Source organism: Chrysochloris asiatica, unplaced genomic scaffold, assembly GCF_000296735.1.
Source record: "Chrysochloris asiatica unplaced genomic scaffold, ChrAsi1.0 scaffold00047, whole genome shotgun sequence".
Taxonomy (NCBI): domain Eukaryota; kingdom Metazoa; phylum Chordata; class Mammalia; order Afrosoricida; family Chrysochloridae; genus Chrysochloris; species Chrysochloris asiatica.
The window spans coordinates 7,105,133-7,129,587 of record NW_006408565.1 but is presented as its reverse complement, the minus strand read 5'-3'; the positions used below and the strand labels follow the sequence as shown (position 1 = coordinate 7,129,587).

The 24,455-nt window shown below is 43.1% G+C and overlaps 1 protein-coding gene across 4 annotated transcripts in view; it reads left to right on the top strand.

Annotated features, from left to right (window-relative positions):
* The window catches only part of PTPRU (protein tyrosine phosphatase, receptor type, U), a 136,693-nt gene that overhangs the window by 99,725 nt on the left and 12,513 nt on the right, over positions 1-24,455 (top strand). For 3 of the 4 annotated variants that reach the window (XM_006862200.1, XM_006862199.1, XM_006862197.1), the window contains 4 exons: positions 16,706-16,896; positions 17,571-17,646; positions 18,096-18,172; positions 24,406-24,442. In XM_006862200.1, the coding sequence (XP_006862262.1) occupies positions 16,706-16,896; positions 17,571-17,646; positions 18,096-18,172; positions 24,406-24,442 (381 nt within the window). Of the gene's footprint in view, positions 1-16,705; positions 16,897-17,570; positions 17,647-18,095; positions 18,173-20,116; positions 20,135-24,405; positions 24,443-24,455 lie in introns of all 4 variants that reach the window. The other variant, XM_006862198.1, reaches the window with a different exon arrangement.

Here is a 24,455-nt window from a genome sequence, read left to right as displayed (position 1 = left end):
CTGGGATAATATGATATTTCATTGTTGTTTTGGTTTACATCTGTCTAATGGCTGGTGTGTGGTGCTGTAGGATAAGCACTGAACCGCAAGATTGGTTTGAACCTCAAGGTCGACAGTTCAAACTCAACAGCTGTTCCTTGGAAACCCTATACAAAGTTGCTATAAGTTGGAGTCGACTCGGTGGCACTGAACAACAACAACAATGGCTAGTGTGGTGCTGTAGGATCAGCACTGGCCTGCGAACCACAAGGCTGGCCGTTAAAACACACCAGTGGCTCCTTGGAAATTGTATATGGTCGCTGTGAATTAGAACCAACTTGATGGCACTTAACAACAACAATGGCTAGTAATCATGCACATTTCTTCTTATGTTTGTTGGCCACTTGAATGTCTTCTTTGGTGAAAAAGACATTCTTCATGTTCTCTGCCCATTTTTTTGAGTGAAGGTTTACAGAGTAGATCATCAGCTTTACATTAAGCAAATCATGTACATCGATTGTTTCATTACAGTGATTGTATTCTCCTCCATGTACCATCAGTTAACAGTATTAACCTCTATTTCCTTTAACTTTTGCATTCCTCCCTGTGTCTCCTGCTACCTTCATCTTTCCTCTGTCAACCTCCCACTTATTGTATATTACCTGCCCTGCCACCATGTTAACAAGCGTCTACCCTCTAGCCCATGAATAATTTCTTCCTCTGCACTCCAGAACCATCATAGAATATTTCTTTTATCAAGGAAATCTTTTCTTAACTTTTTACAATAGTGGTCTCATACAATATTTGACCTTTTGTGATGGATGAATATTACTCAGCATAATGCCCTCCAGGTTCATCCATCCGTGTTATGAGGTGTTTTGCAGATTCATCTTTATTCTTCAACATTGCATAGTATTCCATTCTTCTGTTGATGGGTATTTAGGCAGTCTCCATCTTTTTGCTGTTGTGAGTAGTGCTGTGATGAACAGAGGTGTGCACATATCTGCTCATGTCACAGCTCTTATTTCTTGCGGATCTATACCAATTAGAGGGATTGCTGGGTCATATGGTCTTTCTAGTTCCATCTTTTTGAGAACATGCCATACCGTTTTCCACTGAAGTTGTACCATTTTGCAGTCCTACCAGCAGTGTAGGAGGGTCCCAGGCTCTTCACATTCTCTCTAGCATTTGTTGTTTTCTGTTTTTTTTTTTTTTTAACTTTGCTATTAGTGTTGGAGTAAGATGATATCTCATTGTTGTTTTGATATGCAGCTCAGCGCTGTGGGTTAATGCACTGGACTGTAAAGTCAGTTTGAATTGTAAGGTTGGCAGCTCAAGCTCACTAGCTGTTCCTCAGAAAACCTATACAGGGTTGCTATGGGTCGGAACTGACTCGATGGCACTTAGCAACAACAACAATGGCTAATGATCATGAGCATGTCTTCATGTTTCTTGACCTCTTGAATGTCTTCTTTGGTGAACTGTCTGTTTATGTCTTCTACCCATTTTTAAATTGGATTGTTTGTCTTCCTTTTGTTGAGATGTTGAAATATTTTATAATTTTTATAGAGTAGTTCTTTGTCTGTCATTGCCAATTTTTTTTCTCCCAGTCTGTGGGTTCTCTTTTTACTCCTTTGGTGAAATCTTTTGATATACTTAGTGTCAAATATTGAGGAGGCCCCAGTCATCTAGTTTGTCTTCTGTTTGTGTGTTTTAAGTTATGTTTGATAGTGTAGGTATGTCATGTGTCAGAGCCCCTAAGTTTGCCCCTATTTTTCATTGATATTTATGGTTCTAGGCTCTACATTTAGGTCTATAATCCATGTTGAGTTCATTTTTGTATATGACGTGAGATGTAGGTCCTTGTTTACTTTTTCTGCAAGTGGATTTCCAGTTTTGCCAACACTATATGTTGAAGAGACTGTCTCTTCCATTTATGTTGACCTTAAGGTGGATGGATTTACTTCTGGGTTCTCAATCCGTTCTGTTGATCTCTGTGTCTTTTGTTGTACCAATATGAGGCTGTTTTGATTATTGTGGCTGTGCAGTAGGTTTTAAGATTGAGAAATGAGAGTCTTCCTACTTTGTTCTCTTTTAATAATGCTTTGCTTTTTCGGGGTCTCTTTCCTTTCCATATAAAGTTAGTGACTAGTTTTTCCATATCTTTAAAGAATGATGTTGGAACCAGGGTTGGTATTACATTATATCTATAGATTGCTTTGTGTAGTGTTGACATTTACACAATGTTAAGTCTTCCTATTCACGAGCAGGGTATATTCCTCCATTTCTTCAGGTCTTTTTTGATTTCTGTAGTAGGTCTTTAGTTTCTCTGGTTAGATCTATTCCTAAACATTTCATCTTTTGGGTTGTTGTTGTTATGTACCGTGGAGTCAGTTCTGACTCATAGCAACCCTCTACAGGGTTTCTGAGGCTGTAAATCTTTACGGGAGCAGAAAGCCTCATCTTTCTCCTGCAGAACAGCTGGTAGTTTCGAACTGCTGACTGTGAGATTAGCAGCCCAATTCGTAATCACTACGCTACCAGAGCTATTTTAAATGGTATTGTTTTCAGAGCTCTCTTTATTAGTGTAAAGGAATTCAACTGATATTTGTATGCTGATCTTGTACCCTGCCACTTTGCTGAATCTATCAATGAGTTCCAATAATTTTCTTGCTGAGCCTTTGGGATTTTTTAAGTATAGGATCGTGTCATCTGCAAATAGAGACTATTTTGCTTCTTCTTTGTCAATTTGGATGCCTTTAATTCTCCTTTCTTGTTTTATAGCTCTGGTCTGGCTAAGACTTCCAGCACAATATTGAATTACTGTTTGTTCTGTCTTGTCAGCGCTGACTTACAGCGACCCTTTGCACAACAGAATGAAACCTTGCCTGGTCCTGCACCATCCTCGTAATCATTATACTTGAGCCAACTGCTGCTGCCACTGTGCCAATCCATCTCGTTTGGGTCTTCCTCTTTTTCACTGGCCCTCTACTTTACCAAGTGTGATGCCCTTCTCCCGGGACTGGTCCCTCCTGATAACATGTCAAAAGTATGAGAGGCAAAATCTGGCCATCCTGGCTACTAATAAGCATTCTGGCTATTTGCAAGGGACACGGCTTCTGTTTCTCTCCATTGAGAGTGATGCTGGTTGTTGATTTTTTATATATGCCCTTAATTATGTTGGGAAATTTCCCTCTATTCCTATTTTGTTGAGTGTTTTTTTAAAATCAGGAATGGATTATTAGATTTTGTCAAATGTCTTTCCTGCACTGATTGATATGACTACATTGTTTTTTCCCTTTGCTTTATTTATGAGTGGAATATGTTGATTTTTTTAAAAAATATTGAACCATCCCTGTATACCTAGTATGAATCCCACTTCATTAGGATATATTATTTTTTAAAACTTTTTATTGTGAATTCAATGAAGGTTTATAAAGCAGACCATCAGTTTTATATTCAACAAATCATCCTTTGCTTCATTTCAGTGATTGCAGCCCCGCCCCCCCCACCCCCCCCCACGTACCATCAGTTAACAGTATTTTCCTTCCTTCACTTGAACTATTGCATTCCTCCCTGTGTCTTCCATTACCTACATCTTTCCTCTGCTAACCTCCCTCTTGTTGTATATTGTCTGCCCTGTCAACCATGTTAACATGTGTCTACCCTCTAGCCTGTGAATAATTTTCCCTCCCTTTATCCCATAACCATTATAAATAGTTTCTTTTATTAAGAAAATCTTAAAAAAAAAACTTTTTACATTGATCTTAACAATATTTGTCCTTTTGTGATTGACTAATTTCACCCAGCATAATGCCTTCCAGGTCCATCCATGTTATGAGGTGTTTCTCAGATTCATTGTTATTCTTCACTGTTGCATAGTATTCCATTGTGTGTATGTACCAAAGTTTGTTTAACCATTCTTTTGTTGATGAGCATTTAGTCTGTCTCCATCTTTTTGATGTGTCTCTATTGACAGCATGTTGAGGATCCTGTTTTCTTACCAATTCTGCTGTTCTCTGTCTCTTGACTGGTGCTTTTCATTCATTTATATTCAGTGTAGTTATCAATAGGTATGAACTGATTGCTGCCATTTTGCTGTGTTTTTTTGTGGTGCCACTGGTTTCTTGGTTCCACATAATTTTTTGTGCTCAGTTCATTTTGTTTATGCGTTTTCTTTTCATTTCTGTCATGTTAATGTTTACGAAATATTTCTGATTTTCATGGTTTTGTTTTGATTTGTTTTTGATGTGGAGGTATTAATTCTCTTTGAGGTTACCCTTAATTTATCTCCCATCACCCCCATAATAAGGAGTTCTGGTAGCGTAGTGGTTATGAATCGGGCTGTGAACCACAAGGTCAGCAGTTCGACACTACCAGCTGTTCTGCGGGAGAAAGATGAGGCTTTCTGCTCCTCGGAAACCCTGTACAGGGTCGCTATGAGTCGGAACCAACTACACGGCACTTAACAACAACAACAACCCCCGTAATAAACAGTCTATTTTATCTTGAAATCTACTTGACATTCTCACCATTTGGAAGTTCTGTATCTACACTATTCCCTCTTTCTGCTTTGTAGCTGACTTTGTTATAAAGGAAAGAAGTCGGCTGGGATGCTGCCTACATGTTGGAATGTGTCCCCATTGCCTCTGAAGTCTTGCCTATGAAATCTAACAACCTTTCTGGGCCCTGTCCTCCTAGAATTCTTTTATTTTAAATTTAAACTTTTTATTGTGAATAGAGTGAAGGTTTACAGAGCAGAGCATTCAACAAATCATACACTTCATTTTATCTCAGTGACTGCAATCCCCTCAATGAAACATCACTTAGCCCACTTGCTCCCTGTGATTGTTGTTTCTATTCCACCTTCCTTCCTAACCCTTCTGGACTTTGCTCTTTTGATCTTGAATTGGTGCCCATTCGATGGTGTGCATAAATCACTAGTGTTGTGACCCTCTCTATATACCTAGCTACTGCTTGGCTGAAAATTGAGCCGCATGGGCGAATTCAGTTACAATTCCAGATCTTAGGGGTAACCGAGGGCCATAGTCTTGGGTTCCACCAGTCCCTTTCTGACCAGTAAGCTTGGTGTTTTTTGTTTTTGTTTTTTAAATAATTGTGAGTTTTGTTCCATATTTCATATTTAATAGTGGTAGCCAGACACCATCTAGTTCTTCTGGTCTCAGGGTTGTGGAGACTGATGTTCACATGTTCCATTAGTCCATTGGACTAATTGATTCCACACATCTTCAGTTTTCATCATTCTTCTTTCCTCTGGACAGGGAGAGACCAATAGTTATACCTTAGGTAGCCACTAATGAACTTTTAAAATCCCAGTTGCTAGTCACAAAAGTTGGATGCAGAACTTTGTCTTTGTGGACTATGTTGACCAACTACCTGGAATTTTTCCCTCTGTGAGTGCCAGTTGTTGTTGTTGTTGTTGTTAAGTGCTGTCGTCAGTTCCAACTCATAATGACCAAGGCTTTAAAAATCTTCTCCAGAGCTTAAAGCCTCATTTTTCTCCCATGGAGCGACTGGCAAAGTTGAACCGTGGACCTTATGGTTCGCAGTCCAGTGCTTATCTTATGGAGCCACCACATTTCCATGGGTACCAATGGGTTTGTCAAATAAGTGCTATGGTTTCTCATCCTCACAAACTCTCTTATATCAGGAAGAGGAAATAGTGAAAGCTTGGTAGACATTAGATCCCCAGAGTCAAATGGGCCTGAGTTTGAATCTTAGTACTGACACTTAGTTGCTTAGTGATCTTGTGCAAATAGCTTAAGCTTTCTGGGCCCCAGTTTTTTCATTTGCATAAGGCAGATAATAATATTCTCACCATTATGGGGATAGTGTAAGGAGTCAATGAATTAAGAATTGTGGAAGGCACATGAACGTGTTCAATATGTTAGACATTTTAAGCTGTTTGTATAGGCAGTGTTTGTTTTAGAGAGTTACTTACTAATTGAAAACAGTGAAGGAAATGTAGGGTGCTATGAGATTGAATAACTGGGGGCCTGTCTTCATCTACATGTGGGTAGAGATCAGGGAAGGTGTCCATCTCTGAGGAAGGTTTCAGGACCCTCATTTTCAGATGAGAAAACTGAGGTCCTGATTTGTGTCAGGATTTGAATCCAGATCTCTCTGACTCTTTTCTCTGGGCCTCCCATAAAACATCAGTCACCCAGTGGTTCCTCATGAAAGACGTTCCTTTTGGGCGAGTCTGGGAGAACCCCTGGGTGGTGATCTTGAGACTCAGGCTTGGTTCTTCAAGGGCTGCCAGCTGTGGGCAAGCTGATCTTTGTGTGTGTTTGTTTCGGGGTGGGGGATTCTCCAATGCCACAGAAGAAACCATGGGCAAGGAGAAGAGAGACCTGGAAACAGCCATGCGTTGTCATGCTCCTTTCCTGTGGCTGTTTATGGAACTTAATGTGTTATTCTTGGGCTCAAGTGTATGCCGCTAGATTTGGCCCCGGCTTCCTGTTGGTACCCCCAACCAGGTGGGATTTTCTGTTTGTCCTTTGCCATTGCACACTGAATCCATGCCTCCATACTACCCTTATTGGCTGTTTACTTCACTTGGAGAGCTCTCTGTGGAGCTGCCAACATGGTTTCCACAAAAACAACAGGAACCTTCTCTTACCTGTTCCTCTTTTTGAGCCCTTCCTATGAGTTTAAGCAGAGCTGGGATTTGAACTGAGGCTGTCTGACTCCAGAGCCTATCTCTAATCTCCACATTTCACTGTGTTCTCCTGAGAATGTTTCATGAAACAACAACAAAAAAAGCTCCTCTTGGTGAAAGACATTTATGAACTGTTGCTATTTCCAGTCATCTTTTGGAGCTTTAAAATACACATTAACCTGTCAGAAACCCTGAGAGGTCCTACAGGGAGGAAACCTACATAGTTTTGTTTAAACCAGAATTTCTCAAACACATTTAAAACATAGAACCCCTCTGTGTCCTCCTTTTCCTTTTATTATTCTTACTGGTACACCATTTAATCATCTTGCAAAACTGCTCTTTTCTGGAATGCATGTTGGCAATCCCAGTATTAAGCAACTCTCTTCTGTTTGGACCTCAGTTGCCCCATCCATAAAATTAAGGGTTTGGGGTATCTGGCCAAGATGATGTAACTGCTATTTTACTTGCCTTCCAGCTGCAAGCAAATGGAAATTTGTATAAAAATATATGAAACAACAGGTTTTAGACATTGGACAACAGGCATCCCAGGCCTGTGATCCCCAGAAGAAGAGAAACAAATGGAGTTAGTTAGCCTTCTGATTGCCTTGACTTTCTACCTGGAGGTAATGTTCAAGCCTCGGCTCAGGAACGTGGAGCCCAAGCTGAGCATGGCAACCTACATGATTTAAAGAGACCAAGATTTCAGTTTGGGAATACTTAGTCATCTGGAATTTGCAGATGGGGCATTGGAAAGGAGGGAGTCACACATGGACCTTCTAATCATTTTGATTTGCTGTAAATCCTAGCCATGCCTGTGGTTATGGTCTCCTTTTGGAGTGTGTGTTGTCCGTTATGCTGCAGGACTAGGATAGGGTTTGTTTTGAGTCATTGCCTTACTGTTGTTATTAGATGCCATAGAGTTGGCTCTGACTCATGCCACTTCATGCACTACAGAATGAAACATTTCCCGGTCCTGTACCATCGTCTCAGTTGTTCTGTTTAAACCCATTGTTGTAGCCACCGTGTCAGTCCATCTTTCTGAGGGGGCCGGGGGAGTCTTCCTCTTTTTCACTAACCCTGTGTGGCACTGTAGGTTAATGCGCTGGACTACAAAGTCAGTTTGATCCTCAAGGTCAGTGGTTTAAACTCACCAGCAGCTCCTTGGAAACCTTATACAGGGTTGCTATGGGTTGGAACTGACTCAATAGCATTTAACAACAACTACTTTACCAAACACAGTGACCTTTTCCAGGGACTGGGCCCTTCTGACAACATGTCCAAAGTATGGGAGATGAAATCTCACCATTTTAGTTTCTAAGGAGCATTTTGGTTATATTTCTTCCAACACAGATTTGTTTGTTCTTTTGGCAGTCCATAGCACTTTGAATATTCCTCACCAACACCATAATTCAAATGGATCAATTCTTCTCCAGTCTCTCTTTTTTATTATCAAGTTTTCATATGCATATGAGGTGATTGAAAATATCATGGTTTAGATCAGGTGCACCTTAGCTCTCAAAGTGACATCTTTAAAGAGATCTTTTACAGCAGATTTCCCCATTGTGATATGTCCTTTGATTTCTTTACTCCTTCTTCCATGATCATTAATTGTAGATACAAGTAAAAATGCAATCCTTGGTAACTTCAATCTTTCTCCATTTATCATGATGTTGCTTATTGGTCCACTTGTGAGGGTTTTTGTGTTCTTTACATTGAATTGTAATCCGTACTAATGGCTGTAGTCATCAGCAACTGTGCAAGTCCTCTTTGCTTTTAGTAAGTAAGATTGTGTCATCTGCATATTGCAGGTTATTAATGATTCTTCCTCTAATCCTGATGTCATGTTCTTCATCATATAGTCCAATTTCTTGGATTATTTGCTCAGCATACAGATTGAATAAGTATGGTGAAAGGATACAACCCTGAATGCACCTTTTCTGATTTTAAGCCATTCAGTATTGCCTTGCTCTGTTTGAATGACTGCCTCTTGGTCTATGTAAAGGTTCCTCATGACGCAATTATGTGTTTGGGAATATCCATTCTTCCCAATATTATCCATAGTTTGTTATGGTCTACATAGTTGATTGCCTTTGCATAGTCAATAAAGCACAAGTAAACGTCTTTCTGGTGTTCTCTGCTTTCAGTCAAGATCTAGCAATGATATTCCTTGTTCCAGGTTTATTCTGAATCTGGCTTGAATTTCTGGAAGCTCCATGCCAATTTGAATTATCTTCAGCAGAAATTTACATGGGTGTGATATTATTGATATTGTTTGATAATTTCCACATTCTGTTGGATCACATTTCTTTGGAATGGGTACAAATGTGGATATCTTCCAATTGGTTGGCCAGGTAGCCAAATTTCTTGGCACAGCCTAGTGAAAGCTTTCAGCACTGCATCAGTTTGTTGAAAGGTTTCAACTAGTAATTTGAACTAGTTTCACCTAGTCAATTCTTGAGGTCTTATTTGTTGCTATTGCCTTCAGTGCAGCTTGTACTTGATGCTTCAGTACTATTGGTTGTTGGTCATGTGCTAACTCCTGAAATGATCGAAGATCAACTAGTTCTTTTTGGTTCAGTGACTCTGATATTCCTTCTTCTTCCTTTTTTTTTTTTTTTTTTTTTTAATACTTCCTGCATTGTTTGTTCTTGTTAAGTGCTGTCAGGCTGATTCCAATTCATAGCAACCCTATTTAGGGTTTCCGAGATGGACTGGTGGATTTGAGCCAATGACCTTTCGGTTCCAACTGACCTTGAAGTCAAGTGCTTATCCTACAGCTCCACACCAGTACTCCGTAGTCCTGTATAGAATTCTTCAATATTTCAAGTCAAAGCTTGAATGTTTTTTTCAGTTCTTTCAGCTTCTGAAATGCTGAGCGTGTTTTTCCCTTTCGTTTTTCTAACTCCAGGTCTTTGCATATTTCATTTACTTTGTGTTCTCAAGCTGACTTTGAAATTTCCTGTTTAGCTGTATTATGTTTTCATTTCTTCCATTTGCTTTGACTGCTCTATGTTTGAGAGCAAGTTTAAAGGTCTCCCTTGACATCACTTTGGTCTTTTCTTTCCTGTTTTTCTAATGATCCTTTACTTTCTTCACACATGATGTTCTTGATTTCATCCCTAACTCCTCTGGTCTTCTGTCATTAGTGTTCAGTTCATCATCTTGTCATGGTCTCTAAATTCAGGTGGGATAGACTCAAGGTCAGATTTTGGTTCTCATAGACTTTTTTTCTTTCCTTTTAGCATTTTTTTTTCTAAGCCTTTACATCTTTCTCTTTCTCTTTTTCAGTATTAGTGTTACAGATAGGATTAGGATTAGTGTTATTGTAGTGGTTGGGCTAGGGCTGGGGTAAGGCTTGGTCTAGTTTAGGGTTGCAATTATGTTTATTTTTATTTATTTATATAATTTTTTCTTGAAATCTACTTGATTTCCTCTTCATTTGAAAGTTCTGTAATTATATTATTCCCCTTTTTACTTTACTTTTCTATTGTTGCAAATTGGTGTCTCTAATTCCCTATTTTCAGTCTTGTAGGTTTGTTTTACTCTGAATATGTCTCTATATAGTTTGAGTTCTGGGTGATATTGTCACGTATGTTAGTTTCAAGTTGTTATCTGCTATTGTTGCTTCTCTGTCCAAAGAACTCCCTTTAGTATTTTTTGTAAGGTTGGTCTGGTTTTTGTAAATGCTTTTAATTTCTATTCATTTGGAATTTTCCTAATTTTGCCATCATATTTGATGGACAATTTTTCTGGGTCTATCTATATTATTATTATTTATTATTTATTTTTATTGTGAACTGAGTGATAGTTTACATGAGTGAACATCAGCTTTACATCATTGTTTCAATGCAATGATTACAATCTCCTCTGTGCATCATTATTCAACAGTATTTGCTTTCATTCCCAATGTTTTTCTTGGGGGTGGGGTGGGGGATTTATACAAAAACACTCAGGAATATATAATAATTTAAACAACCAAAGGGCACATTCTGCAAACCTGCCTTCTAGCCACCAGCACTCAGTCCCTCTCTTTACATGAATTTAGAGTCCTCAGCTGCTCCCTCTCCATATCCCTATCTCTGCTTCCATCTCTGGTGTTACTGTTTCTCTGGATAGGGTCCTGCATTCAGCTTATGCTCTTCTCCCTTGATAGTCCTAGGGTCCTCTGTTTCTGGACTGTAAGATTAACTACTCCCCTGTTTTTGTTACAGAACTTCTACCTTTACAGTTGTGACAGTCACAATTGGTCATGCTAACAATTACTCATTTTTGAATCAAAAGAATTTATCCCCATCTCTTTTCACCAGATCTGTCTAGACAAGATGAAAAGTATGCACTGGGGACTCTATATTCCCACACACACTCTTAAACTAAAATGCTTCTTGAAAACTTGTAAGCCAGTCACATCATGCCTTTATCGCCCCCTTATTTTAGGTATTGTTGTTGTTGTTATGTGCCGTGGAGTCGGTTCCGACTCATAGTGACCCTGTATAGGGTTTCCGAGGCTGTAAATCTTTACGGGAGCAGAAAGCCTCATCTTTCTCCTGCAGAACAGCTGGTAGTTTTGAACTGCTGACCCTGAGGTTAGCAGGCCGATTCATAACCACTACGCTACCAGAGCTCTTTTCATTTTAGGTAGCCAATGTTTAAATTGCTTGTCCTGGTGTGGTGCTGTGGGTTAATGCGCCAGGCTGCGAAGCCATTTGAACTGCAAGGTTGGTGGTTCAAGCTCATCAGCGTCTCCTTGGAAACCCTATACAGGGTGGCTATGGGTTGGAACCGACTTGACGACACTTTACAACAACAATCTACCCTGTATGCAGAGGGGATAGCATTGATACTTGATGTGAAGACTCCTTCCCTCTCAGTTGGTATTTTGAGCTACTACATCAATAAGTATAGGTCAAGTTCATCAAATTGTAGCAATTTACACTTGTTTCCTTTATGAATTTTTCTTTCTTTTTTTAAATCTTCTTCTAGTTGAGTTCTGATTATAAAGCAATTGAGGTTAGATCAAATTGGTGCTATCTGCAAGTTTGGGCATTTTGAGTATGCCATTCTTTTTTTTTTTTTAATGGTTTACAAGTTTATTTTGATAAAAACATTTTATATTTTTAATATTCTATGTAAAAAGTAAGCAGCCCAACTGGGGCAGTGGAGATGGTGGTAGTGTGCTGTGTAGTTGGTTCCAACTCATAGTGATCCTGAATAGGCTTTCTGAGGCTATATGTATATATATATATATATTTTTTTTTTTTTTTAAATATTTTATTGTGAATTATGTGATAGGATTAGCTTTACATTCATCCTATCATATATCGTTTCATTGCCATGGTTACCATCCCCTCATGTATCATCAACCAACCAAAGAGTATGCCTTGCAAGCTTGCCCCCTGGTTGTGTGCACATAGCCCCTCTCCCTCTCTGGTCCTAGAGTTCCTAGCTGCTCCATCTCTCCATGTCATGGTCTCTGCCTTCATCTCTGGCATCACTGTTTATCTGGGTAGGGTCCCGCACTCTGCTGTTCTCCCTTGAGTGTATCATTCTTGATTGGCAATTTTTTCTTTCAGAATTTTATATATATCATCCCATTGTCTTCTTGCCTGCATGGTTTCTGCTGAGAAATCAGACCATAGTCTTTTTAGTTCTCCTTTGTAGGTAACTTTTTGTTTTTTTCTGAGCTGCTCTTAGGATTTTTTCCCCCCTTGCCTTTGGTTTTGAGAAGTGTGATTATAATATGTCTTTGTGATGTTCTTTTGGGGTCTATCCTGTTTGGAGTTTGTTTAACTTCTTGAATGGCTAGCTTCTCATCTTTCATGATGTTAGGAAAGTTTTCTTCCAACAATTCCTGGACAGTTTTCTGTTGTTTTTTTTGTGGGTGTGTATCTCTTCCAGTTCTGAAATTCCAATTACATGTAAGTTATTGATGGTGTCCCACATAAATCTTAGGCTTTCTTCAGATTTTCTTCTTGATTGTTCCTCTAGCAGATGAATATTGAGATATCTGTCTTCAAGTTCAGTATTTTGACCTTCCATTGATTCAGTTCTACTTCTTTGCCCTTTCAATATACCATCTATTTCTGAATTCGTAATATTAATCTTTTGGCTTTCTAATTGCCATTTTTATCTGGCTTCCAGTTTCTCATTTCTTATGTGAGTTTGTTTTTGTATTTTCCTGAGTTCTTCTAAAGTTTTATTTGTGTTCTCCTTGTTTTCCTGGATCTTTCTCTCAATACTTTGAAGTCACATAAATATCATTCTTTAAAATTCCTCATCAAGTAGTTCTGGTACCATTTCTGGCATTATGTTTTCTGACAGTATTTTGGACACTTGTTGAGGCATTCTGTCTTATTTCTTCATATAAGATGAAATGGTTTTCTCTGAGACATTGTGGTGTTATTGCATTTAACTTTAATTGATGATTGTATGTTGTGTTCTTAGGCACTCATCACCTGTCTCCTGGTGGATGTGATTGAGACTGGAAGTGTGAATGCAGCTCTCTATTCCCTGTTTGTGTAGTGTAGTTCAGGGTAGGTTCATGGGCCTCCAGAAGAAGGGGTGACTCTCCTGGGACCCCATCTCAGGCAGAGTAGAGCCTGTGCAGAAGGATGCCACTGGCCACTGGGTTGATGAGAGCAGGGCCTGGACACACCCTGGCTACCAGGAAGGCATGGAACAAGGGAGAACTGCTGCATCCCCACTAACGCCAACCTAAAGCCATGTTCTGTGTCTGAAGGCCTCTGTGTTAACAGCTGCTCACACAAGCTTATTCGGCCTGTGTCACTCCACACCAGCTTGTGGCCTGCCCATTTTAATCCTCTCTCTCTGCTCTTGTTCAACTTCTGCTTTTAGTCAGCACTCAATCCACCTTTCTGTCCTATCTTCTAAAGCTTGTTGTATCATGTCTTTATTTCAGAAGGCCTGCTTTTTCACACATCTGTCTACTCTGCCATCTTGCCCCACTCGTGGACTTGTTTTAATTTTCATCAGCTGCAGCTTGAACTTGCATATGAGCAAAGATGGTCTATTGCACAGTCAGCTCTTGGCTTTGTTTTGACTGATGATAGCAAGCTTTTCCATCTGGCGAGGTCTACGTGTATCATCACCATTTATGTTGTTGAAAAAAGGTATTTGCAATGAAGAAGTTATTGAGCTTGCAAAATTCTATCATGTGTGCTCCAGCTCTGTCTGGTCATTTCCATCACCAAGGCCATATTTTCCAATTAGCAGTCCTTCCTCTTGGGAGATCCACTAGAATGTGTATGAATGAAAAGATTGACTATTCTGTTGATGAGAAGGAGTAATGGAACGCATATATTTAGTGGAAGTGTAGACACATGTGGAAAACAGTTTGGAAGTTTCTTATAAATTTAAACCTATACTTAATCTGTGACCCAGGAATTCCACTACTAGTTATTCATAAAAAACATGTAATTACACAAAGGCTTGTACATGAATGTTTATGACAGCATTTTCACCATAGGTCCAAACTGAAAACAGCCAAAATGCTCATCAACAGCAGAATGGATAAACACATGTGATCTATTCATACCATACTATTCAGTGCTATAAAGGAACAAACTATTGATATATGTAACAACATGGGTGAATCTCAAAAACATGCTGAACTAAGGAACTGACACAAAGTAGTGCGTACTGTGTGAGCCCATCTATATGAAATTCTAGAAAAGGTGAAATAAATCTGTAATAAAGGGAGAAACCTTTAGGAATGACAGATAATTCTTTGTTGGGGTGGTGATTACTGGGATGTATAACTCACTTAACTGTGTATTTCAAATGCATATATTTTATTTCATATAAACTATGCCTTAATATTTGATGTAAATTGATGACTAAATAATTAAGGGATTAAGCTAGTTGGGGTCAACCTTCCTTTCAACTCTGGCTACTGAATCTCAGTCCTGTGATGGGTAGTCTCATGCTTTCTGCCATGTTTCATTTTGTTAAATTCTTTCTGCTAGGAAGACTACCATATTGGTTAACACTTAACCATCGAAGGTCACTTCTGTGTTAAAAATATCTTGCAGGTCAGTTATTAAATGCTTGAGAAATTCTGTGATCTTTTTATTCCCTTTCTGAACTTTTTGAAGCTCCCTTGTATAAGTGACAAAGGTTGTCCCATTTCATTCACTCTGTAGATCTTTGAAAGGAGCCCTGGTAGTGTAGTGGGTGACAAATTGTGCTGTTAACTACCAGGTCAGCAGTTTGAATCCACCAGCAGCTTTACAGGAGAAAGAGGAGACTTTCTGCTCCCGTCAAGATTTATAGCCTTGGAAACCCCATACAGTTTTGTTGATATGAGTTGGAATCGATTACACAACGTAAGTCTTTAGTGGTCCTGATGTGTGACTGTAGGATAAGCACTGGACTACTAGCCACAAGGTCGGCGGTCAGACTCACCAGCCGCTCCTCAGAAACCTTATACAACCTAGATTCATACTTCATAATTTCATGTTCTAATTATTAATGGATGTTTGCAGCATTTTCTCCTTTTTGAGTTGTGCCCCATAAGCAAATGAAGGACCTGAAGGTTTTGCTCTTTTCATGTCATGAAGGTCAACTCTACTTTGAGGAAGCAGCTCTTCCAAAGACCAGTCATATATTGAGTGCCGACTTCACAGTACTTAACAATCACAATAACCTAGGTCTTTGAAGAAAGGCTGCCCGCTATAATTCCCTGTCAGAGAGCAGCCCAAGTCCTGGCCAGGAGCGTGTTTGCATTTTGTAGGGCGCAGCAGGGGATCTGTTTTGGTGATTGTGTATTTATTCTGCCCATTAGTCATTGAGTAGGAATTATGGGTCACACACTGGGTTGGACTAGAGTATTGAGCCAGGCAGACAGTTTCTTTGGGTGAGACAAATGATTAGCAGATTGCCTTAGAAAGGGATCATGGATGCCCATGGAGCTAAGGAAAGCTAAGGGCACTAAGGAAGTCCCCCCTTCTCCTCCCGCCCCTGCCCCCACCATGAGGGTCATTTCAGAGGAGACCCAAAGACTGGGTAGGAGCATCACTTCACATAAACAAAAAGAAGGAGAAGGGTACAGCATGTGGGAAGGTACAGGTGAGTGAGAAGGTACACATCCAGGCTACACAGGGTGTCCCCCTAAGTGCTTTGGCCTGGCAGAGAACAGCTGGAGAAATGCTTAGAGTTGGACTGGAGTGGGCCTCTTGCAGCCTCACCCCAGACAGGAGGAGGGAAATGAGGGGTCCACAAGTAAGCATGTGCCGGTGCCTGTAGGAGGTGGTTGTGGCTGAATGGGCATTCTTTCTCATCATCAGGAGCTGATCTTGGGGGCTGAGAAAGGGGGAATGTTCTTGAGGTGTTGACCAGAAGAGCCCAAGGACTGCAGTGGGACTGGGGATACAGTTTCCATGGGGAATGTGGGGACACTGTGAATCTCTCGACCTTTACCCCCATTGGCTGAGGGCCCTGCACAGGCTGACAATGGAAATGGTTGCATAGGAGAAACGGCTCTATTCAGGTGTCTTCTTTTAATCTGTAGAAGGGGTGGCAGTAGCAGCTATTTTCGGGATTTGCTTGCCTTTGGTAGGGCTACTGGCTGGGCATTGCCAGTGTTCCAGATTGGGGAAAGAAAAGATAGGACAGACAGGAAGAAAGACATCTTGGGTACTAGGTACTGTATGAGTGTTGCCCTCTGCTGGCAGTGCGGTGAAGTCTGGGAGGAGCGACCCTCCCACCTCCCCCACCCCTCCATTGAGAATAGTGGGATGAACTGAAGGTATCCTACACAGAATTACCTTACAGCTGAGCGGGAGGGCCTCAGAGGTCACGTGACCTGACCTGGTCCTTTTTCAGGTGAAAAGACTGAAATGCAGAAAGGAAGGGGACTTGCCCAGGGTCACACAGGGTGGGCCCTGATAGCTTTGGCTCAAATGAACAATAAAGGCACCCTCCACATTCACTGTGCCCCATCTCACCCCTCCCCATCCTCCTCCACCTTTGTCCATCCGGGGTCCCCAGGCTGGGGCATATGTTTAGAACCTCCCTCCCTAACTGCAGGAGACCAGCGCAGTGGAGGGGTCACCGAAGCCAGCAGCCTCCTGGGGGGCTCACCACGGCGGCCGTGCGGCCGGAAGGGCTCCCCGTACCACACAGGGCAGCTGCACCCGGCTGTGCGTGTGGCTGACCTACTACAGCACATCAACCAGATGAAGACGGCCGAGGGCTACGGCTTCAAGCAGGAGTACGAGGTGCACGGCCAGCCCAGGACCCCTCGCCAGGGACCCTGACCCTGCAATTTAACCTAACGATTTTGTGGCTTGACCCAGGCCTTTAGCTTAATCCCAAACTGATCTGGATTCTCATTCATATCCGAATTTTGACCCGAAACTTGTCTTTGAATGGCATGGCTACCTCCACCTGGACCCTGATCCTTATGCTAGTCCTCATCCAGAGCTGATGGCCACATGTGACCCTGACCTCTCTCTTCTCACCTAATCCCAGTCCAGTATTGATCCTGACCCTAATCTTAGACCTGCGTGAACTCTGACTTGAATCCTGCTCTACCTCCAACTGGACGTTATCCTTATCCCAATTTTAATCTGACCCTGACCTTTACCTTCTTCCCTGACCTATCCCTTTGACCCAACCCAGATCTAGATTTACCCCAACTTGGACTCGTAACCTAAAATTTCTCTGGATTCTGACCCTCTTTTCACACGGCCCTCCACACACATCCCTTGGTTTTGCACCTGGTACCTGCCTGATAGGGGAACATAGTGACTTCATTTTGAGGCCCCCCACTTTGGCACCGAGCCTTAACCTGGGCTTTGCTCCCATGCTGCTTACGTCTCGTCCCTGAAGGGAAGGGATCTGAGCATAGGGGTCCTCCTCCTGCACTGACGACCACTTTCCCATTTGGCAGAGCTTCTTTGAAGGCTGGGATGCTACGAAGAAGAAAGAAAAGCTCAAGGGTGGTCGTCAGGAGCCCATGCCTGCCTGTGAGTGCTGGGCAGGGTATGGAAAGGGGAGTGGGTAGGAGAGAACTAGAAATGGGGGGAGGGGCAGGTTTAGATTATAGTCACATTGGCTGCCATTTTTGTTTTTTTAGTGCCAAATCCTGTGGTGAGCATGTTACATGCATTAGCTCTCATATTATAATCCCCATTTTACAGATAAAGAAACTGAGGTTTGACAGGTTGAACCCCGGCCCAAGGTCACATAGCTAATAATTGCCTGACCATCACGCAACCTCTGGCCCACTCGCTTCCACAGTCCAGACTTTATCACCTGGCCTGTCCTGCCTCTGCTGGTTCCCAGAACCTACTGGCTAGTCCTGAACCTCTAGGTTCCCCAGCTGCCCTGGCCCTGGCCTCCAGGAAGCCTTCCCTGACTGCTTCCATTCTGGGTTCGCCAGCTCATGCCATTGGCACCTGCTCTGTGTTTACAGATGATCGCCACCGAGTGAAACTCCACCCAATGCTTGGAGACCCCAATGCTGACTACATTAACGCCAACTATATAGACGTGAGTGCCTTGGCCCTGACCATTTCTGCTGTCACTGGCCACACCCTGAGCTCCTGTTGTGTGGGGGATGCTGACCTGGCCTTGCTAACTCCAGGCTCACTGTCTAGGCCGGGTAGTAACCTGCCAGAGAGTAAATGGAGGCTCAGTGGGCTGTTCAGAGCCCCCTCGCTCACCTCCTGCAGCCAGTGCCAGGGGAGCTCAGAGGAGGGGGAGGGCAGAGGGGCCACAGCCATCAGGGAAGGCTTCCTGCAGGTCAGCGTTGGCCTGGGTGATAAAGAAAGGAAGAAGGCAGAAGGCTAAGCCTCGAGGTGAGGAAGGATTCCCTGTGGATGGGAGGCCAAGAGGTTGGAGGATTGACATGATAGCCAGTGAGGCTGAAGAGCAGGCAGGGCTGGAGCTGTGTGAAGGCCGTGAATGGCAGTCATGGGGTTTGAGATTTTCTTAGGGCACTAGGGAGTCGTGAAAGTGTTTTGACCATGATTAGAGTTGTACTTTAAGAATAATAACTGACATGTTTATTAAGTTCTGGTAGCGTAATGGTTATGAATTGGACTGCGAACCTTAAGGTCAGCAGTTTGAAACTACCAGCTGTTCCGTGGGAGAAAGATGAGGTTTTCTGTTCCCGTAAAGATTTACAGCCTCGGAAACCCTGTACAGGGTCACTATGAGATGGTTCTGACTCCATGGCACATAACCAGAACTGACTCCATGGCATACAACCACCACCACCATGTGCCAAGCAGTTTTCTGTTGTGGTGCTGTAGGATAAGCACTGGACCGCTAATCGTAAAGTTGGTGGTTCAAACCCTATATGGGGTTGCTAAAAGTCAAAACTGACTCAACAGCATTTAACAGTAACAATATGCCAAGTACTGTACTAAGCACTTTAGACTCAATATTTCATTTTATATAATTTCTCCAACCCTATGAGGTAATTAGTATCATGAGCTGACTTTACAGATGAGGAAACTGGGGCTCAGAGAGGTGAAGCAACTTGTGCTGAATCACACAGCTAGTGTGTGGTGAAGAAAGGACTCAAACCTTGACTTGTCTGAATCTCCAAAGCCTTTGCTGTTAACCGGTAGGCTATATGTGCCATTCACTGCAGCGAATGGATCTGGCTGGACCAGGTGTGGGGGCACAGAGACAGGGTAACCAGCAGGCCTAGACTCAAGTGTCAGACACCCCAGCCCTTCCAGAAACTATGTTTGGAAATGATTTATCAAATACATTTTAAGCATCCGTTATTGGCCAGGCATTGTGCTGGGCACCAGGGACACAGCAGTAGGCAGCAAAGACCCTACTTTCCTAGAACATACGTGTTCTAGTGGGGAGAGAGAGAAGCATCTGTACAAATGAGTCCTTTTACATAAGATGGGAAAACACAGGCCAATAAAGAGGAATGGTTTTCCTGATGTCATACTGCAAGTTAGTGGCAGAACCAGGTTTAGGCATGGCAGGCTGCATGGAGGAGGTGGGCTTGAGCTGACTGTGGGTGGCTGGAGAGGAGAGGAGGGCATCGGAGTAGGGGAGCAGCGTGAGCAAAGGCCTGAAGGTGAGCAGGAGGAGAAGGCATGTATCTGCAGTGGGGGATCATCTCTCCTCTCCCTCTTCTCCTCCTCCTGGATGCCAGACATGCTATCCCATGTTTCCCGGCATTCCTTGCCTTCTCCCACTCCTCCCTTCCTCTCCCTTGGCTGGGGTGAGGGCTGGGCAGCTTCAGAGACAAGGGGCCTCTCCTCTGTCTCATCAAGGTTCCAGTTGGCTTCTCCTTGGCCCTGGCTTCTCCCTGCTCTCTGGCCCAGCCCGGCTCGCCAGTCTTGCTCTGCCTCCCTGCTCCCATTTCCCATTCTGGCCGCTCCTGCGCTCCATCCACCTCCATCTGCCTCTGGCCTAATATCTGTCTCTTTTGCTTTGTACTGTTTCCTCACTGGAATCATTAAGATTCGGATAAACCGAGAAGTAAGTATCTCTCTCCCCTTCTCCTCCTTCTGTCTGTCTGACTGGCTGTACCTCAGACTCTCTCACAGTCTCTGGCTGTCTCTCTCTGTCTCTGTCCTCCTTCCCCTCCACTCGTGTGCCCAACACCAACCGTCCATTTCAGTAACCTGGCTGGGGCTGCCCAGGGCTGAAGACTCAACAGTTTCCCTGTGTGAGCAGCTTGTCCCATCCTCCACTGCCTTGAAACAGGGCAACAGTGTTGGGGTGCTTCCCCCATTCTACACTGGCCCTGCCACCAGCTTTTGTCACCTCAGTCCCCCTGTCCCAGCATTCCAGACCAGTCCTTCTTAGTCACACCTTTTGTAGGGCTCTGGGAGGGATGGGGCCAACGGGAGGCGACCTACATGGTCCTGTCTCTGCTGCTTAGAGGTCAAGGTTGTCACAGAAGCAAAGACAACCAGTCCCCTTAAAACTGCTTTCCTAAGGTTCAAATCCCCTTCTGACCAGTTTGCTTGAAATGCAACCCCAATCGCGTTGCCCTCAATTTTGCGCAAATTTGAGCTTTTAGGGTACTGGTTTGGGTATTCTGTTTGTTTGTTTCTTTAATTGCCATCTCTTTGGACTTTTAAGAATAAAAAATAACCAAAGAAATCATAATCCATATATAGTATTTTTTATAACTTGATGGCTGATGGAATTGTTTGCTATTTTTATGGTACTTTCTCTGTTTTATTTCCTTTTTCTTTTGAAACTATCTCTATTGCTATTTATCTGATTACACAACTGTGTGCTCATTATAAGTTTGAGACAGCCTGGAGATGCTTTGTATACAAAGTCATAGGTTCCCCAGAGTCGCATTTGTCAGAGATGACCAGTTATTCTATATGTATGTGCCACCAGACTTACCCCCTTGAGTGTACATTAGCAGTTGGCTTATAAAATTCTCCAGTTTAAAAAGAATATTAAGCTCATGAAACACAGTAGACGTGCCCAACCTCAGTGCCCATTAGAGGGTGCCAAGTACGGTTTATTATGATTCCGTACCTCTCAATTTCCACACAGCAACCTACTCACTTGTAAATCCCACTCGTTTGGTATATTGTTGTCAGACTGTAAATGCCCTTGGAAGGCTTGGCTTAATAATTCTTCAAAAGCCAGTTAACAGATGTTATTGACTGAGCACCTACTGTGTGCCAGCACTTGAGACACGTAATTTCATCTTTACCATACCCTGCGAGCTAGGTGCCATATTTACCCCCATTTGAGAGAATGGAAAAACGGAGGCTTAGAGAAGTTAAATGTTTTGCTCAAGGTCACATGGCTTTAAATGGGCAGAACTGGGTTTCAAAGACAGCCTTAGCTGTTGCTCTTTGTCTCTGGACTGGTAGTTCTCTCCCTTTGGGGAACATCAGGATGCCCTGGCTGTTTTGTCCACAGTGCAGGTGCCTGGCCTTCTCCTGCCCCCAGCTCCACCTACTCACTCTCCAGGCAGGTGTCTGTCCATGGCATGCGCTTCTAGAATATACTGGTTTGTGAGCTCTAGTGTCCTCTACTGCTGGTCTCCAAAGCAGGCATCTCAGATGGTACATTACCTTTCCTTCAGATCTGTAGGATCAACACTGCTGTAGGATCAACATTGGACTGTGAACTACAAAGGTTGGCAGTTCAAACCCATCAGCTGCTCCTCAGAAACCCTAGACAGAGTCGCTATGAGTCGGAACCGACTCAACACTTAACAACAATTTTCATGTATTCTATGTAATATAACGGTACAGTAGTAATACATGGATTAATTAAGAAGTTGATATACAGCTATTGAGGGTTATTTGCTAAAAAAAATTTTTTTGAGTTTGTGTGACTGTGGCACCACATACTATCCTCCAAGTGACCAGAGAGCAGGACACTGGGACCGTGCAGAAGCATGTGTAATAGGGCTGAAGTTTAGAGTAACTGGCTATTGTGCACATCGATTGATTTTCATTGAACTGCATCCCTCAGCTACCCGTTGACCATGCTGGGCACTGAGCAGAGATGAGGTCCTTGCTCTCAAGTGCGATTCTAGGCACATTGGTTTTAGGTGTGGCGTGCAGAGGAGGCTCAGTGACAGAATTCTCATCTTCCATAAAGAAGAGCCAGATTCGATGTCCAGTCAGTGCGCCTCATGGTTGCTCAGTGGTTCACAAGTTGTTAAGATGCTGAACAAGTTTCAGGAAGTCTCTCTAGTTAGTGATGTCTGAAAATCAGCCAGATACCAGCCTCTGGGTCACAGGGCTCTAGTTTGCCAGCAACACGGGGATGGTGCAGGACTGGGGCTGACCCATGGCAGCTAACAATCAGAACAAACCTGTACTCAGCTGTGGCTGGCCCTTTAATGGGCCCATCAGCCTCCACCTTCTTGCCCTTGAAGCCAGACCTGAAGCAGAGACATCTGGTCTTTTAATGCAACAGCAGGAGGGGATTAGGCTAGACTTGGACCAGTTCACAGTGGTGAGGGCTGAGTGACTCTGGGAACCTCTAAACTATTCATAGCTTTCACCTCATTTTGTGTATTTTTATGGGAGTGGCACGGAGGTGCACACAGAGTTTGTGAGGTGTTACCTCACTGTTGTCCCCATGTTGTGGAGGAGGAGCAGAGGCTAATAGACATGTCGAGTCTGGCTACTCAGTGTGTTCCATGCTCCAGTAGTATTGGCCTCAGCTGGGAACTGGTGGGAAATGCAGTCCCAGGACCACCCCAGACCTTCTGAACTCAAGTCTACCTCTTAACAAATCCCCAGAAGGTTGGAGAAGTGCTGTCTTTGCGCTCAAGAGTCACAGAGCTGCTGCATGGCAGAACTGCGATGGGCACCCTTATAGTAAACCACCTCCGACCCCAGGAACTCTTGAAAGCCACACTATTTGGATCTTCAAGGACACTGTTTGGCCTTTAAAATAATAATCATGATAATAGTGCTAGTGCCAAACACTTGCCATATTTCTTTATTTCCTCCTCCCAATAGCTGTAGCAAGTAAATACTGTAAGTATTCCCATTTTATAGATGTGAAAGCTGTGGCAGAGAAGTGAAGGAATTTACCCTAAGCGCATCCACCTAGCAAGTGGTCTAGCTTGGGATTTGAACCCTGGTACTGTGAATTACCAGGAGCTATGTTGAGGGTCAGAGAAAGAGAGGAAGACCCCCAGCAAGATGGATTGGCAAAGTGGCAGCATTAATGGGCTCAAGTGTGACAACAATTGTGAGTTGGCCCAGGACCGGGCAATGTTTCATTCTGCTGTGCATAGGGTCACTATGAGTCGGTACCGACTCAACCTAACAACAGCGATGTTGAAGGCATACACTTGAGCCAAAGAAGTGGGCTTGGTGGTTTTCTCTTGCACCAGCCCTTCAGTGCTTCCTCCTCACCTTGTAGGACCCGCATTGGTGCTTGGGTGTCTGGTGGGCTCTGATCCCCAGAGAGGTGAGGCCTTGTGGGAGGACCCATGGAGATAGATGCCCCGTGTATCTGACAAACGTGATCTGTTTCCCCAGAGACGCATTTGTCAGAGATGACCAGTTATTTTGTATGTGTGTGCCACCAGACTTACTCCCTTGAGTGTACATTAGCAGTTGGGACTGGCTGGTTCTTTTCCACAGCTTGAGGATTCTGGGATGGAGAATGAAATAGCTCTTGGCCTCTCTTTTGTGGGAGATAATGAAGGGAAAGTGCTCAGCATAGTACATGACCATAACAGATTCTTAAAAAACGTTCTCTCAATTATGATTATTGATTTTAAAGGTGGAAAAAAACTCACTTTATCTAAAAGCCATGAGTGATCCCTCTGCTCATGTGTTCTCAACCTGACACTTTCGTCTGGGTTCCCCAAACTCTGAGAGTGGGGGTACTGGCCATTTTTCTTGTCCTGAGGGGACTGGAATAGCTGACAAGACTCAATCTTGGGTTTGAGGTTGATTAGGATTTCTGGAGTGTGGGGGAAAAGGCAGGGTCACTCTGGACTTTATCTTCAGATGATAGTCTGGTTGCAAACAGACTGTGAATAACTGTCCCCAGTTTATGAGTGGGGAAGCCCTCTAGGTCTATAGAGGAGTCATGTCCACCCTAGGGCTGCCCAGTTAAGACAGCGTCAGTTGTACTTCCCTTCTTAGTCAGGGGCTGGAGGACAAGTTCAGCCCAGTTAGGAGGTCCTGGGATGAGAGTGGGACAGTTCCTTGGGGGAGGGAGTGATGCTTCTGAAGGTCCAAGGGAGTGAGGGGGCTACTGCCTGGGGTCTTACCATGCCTCCTCTCCTATTCCAGGGTTACCACAGGTCAAATCACTTCATAGCCACTCAAGGTACCGGGCACCT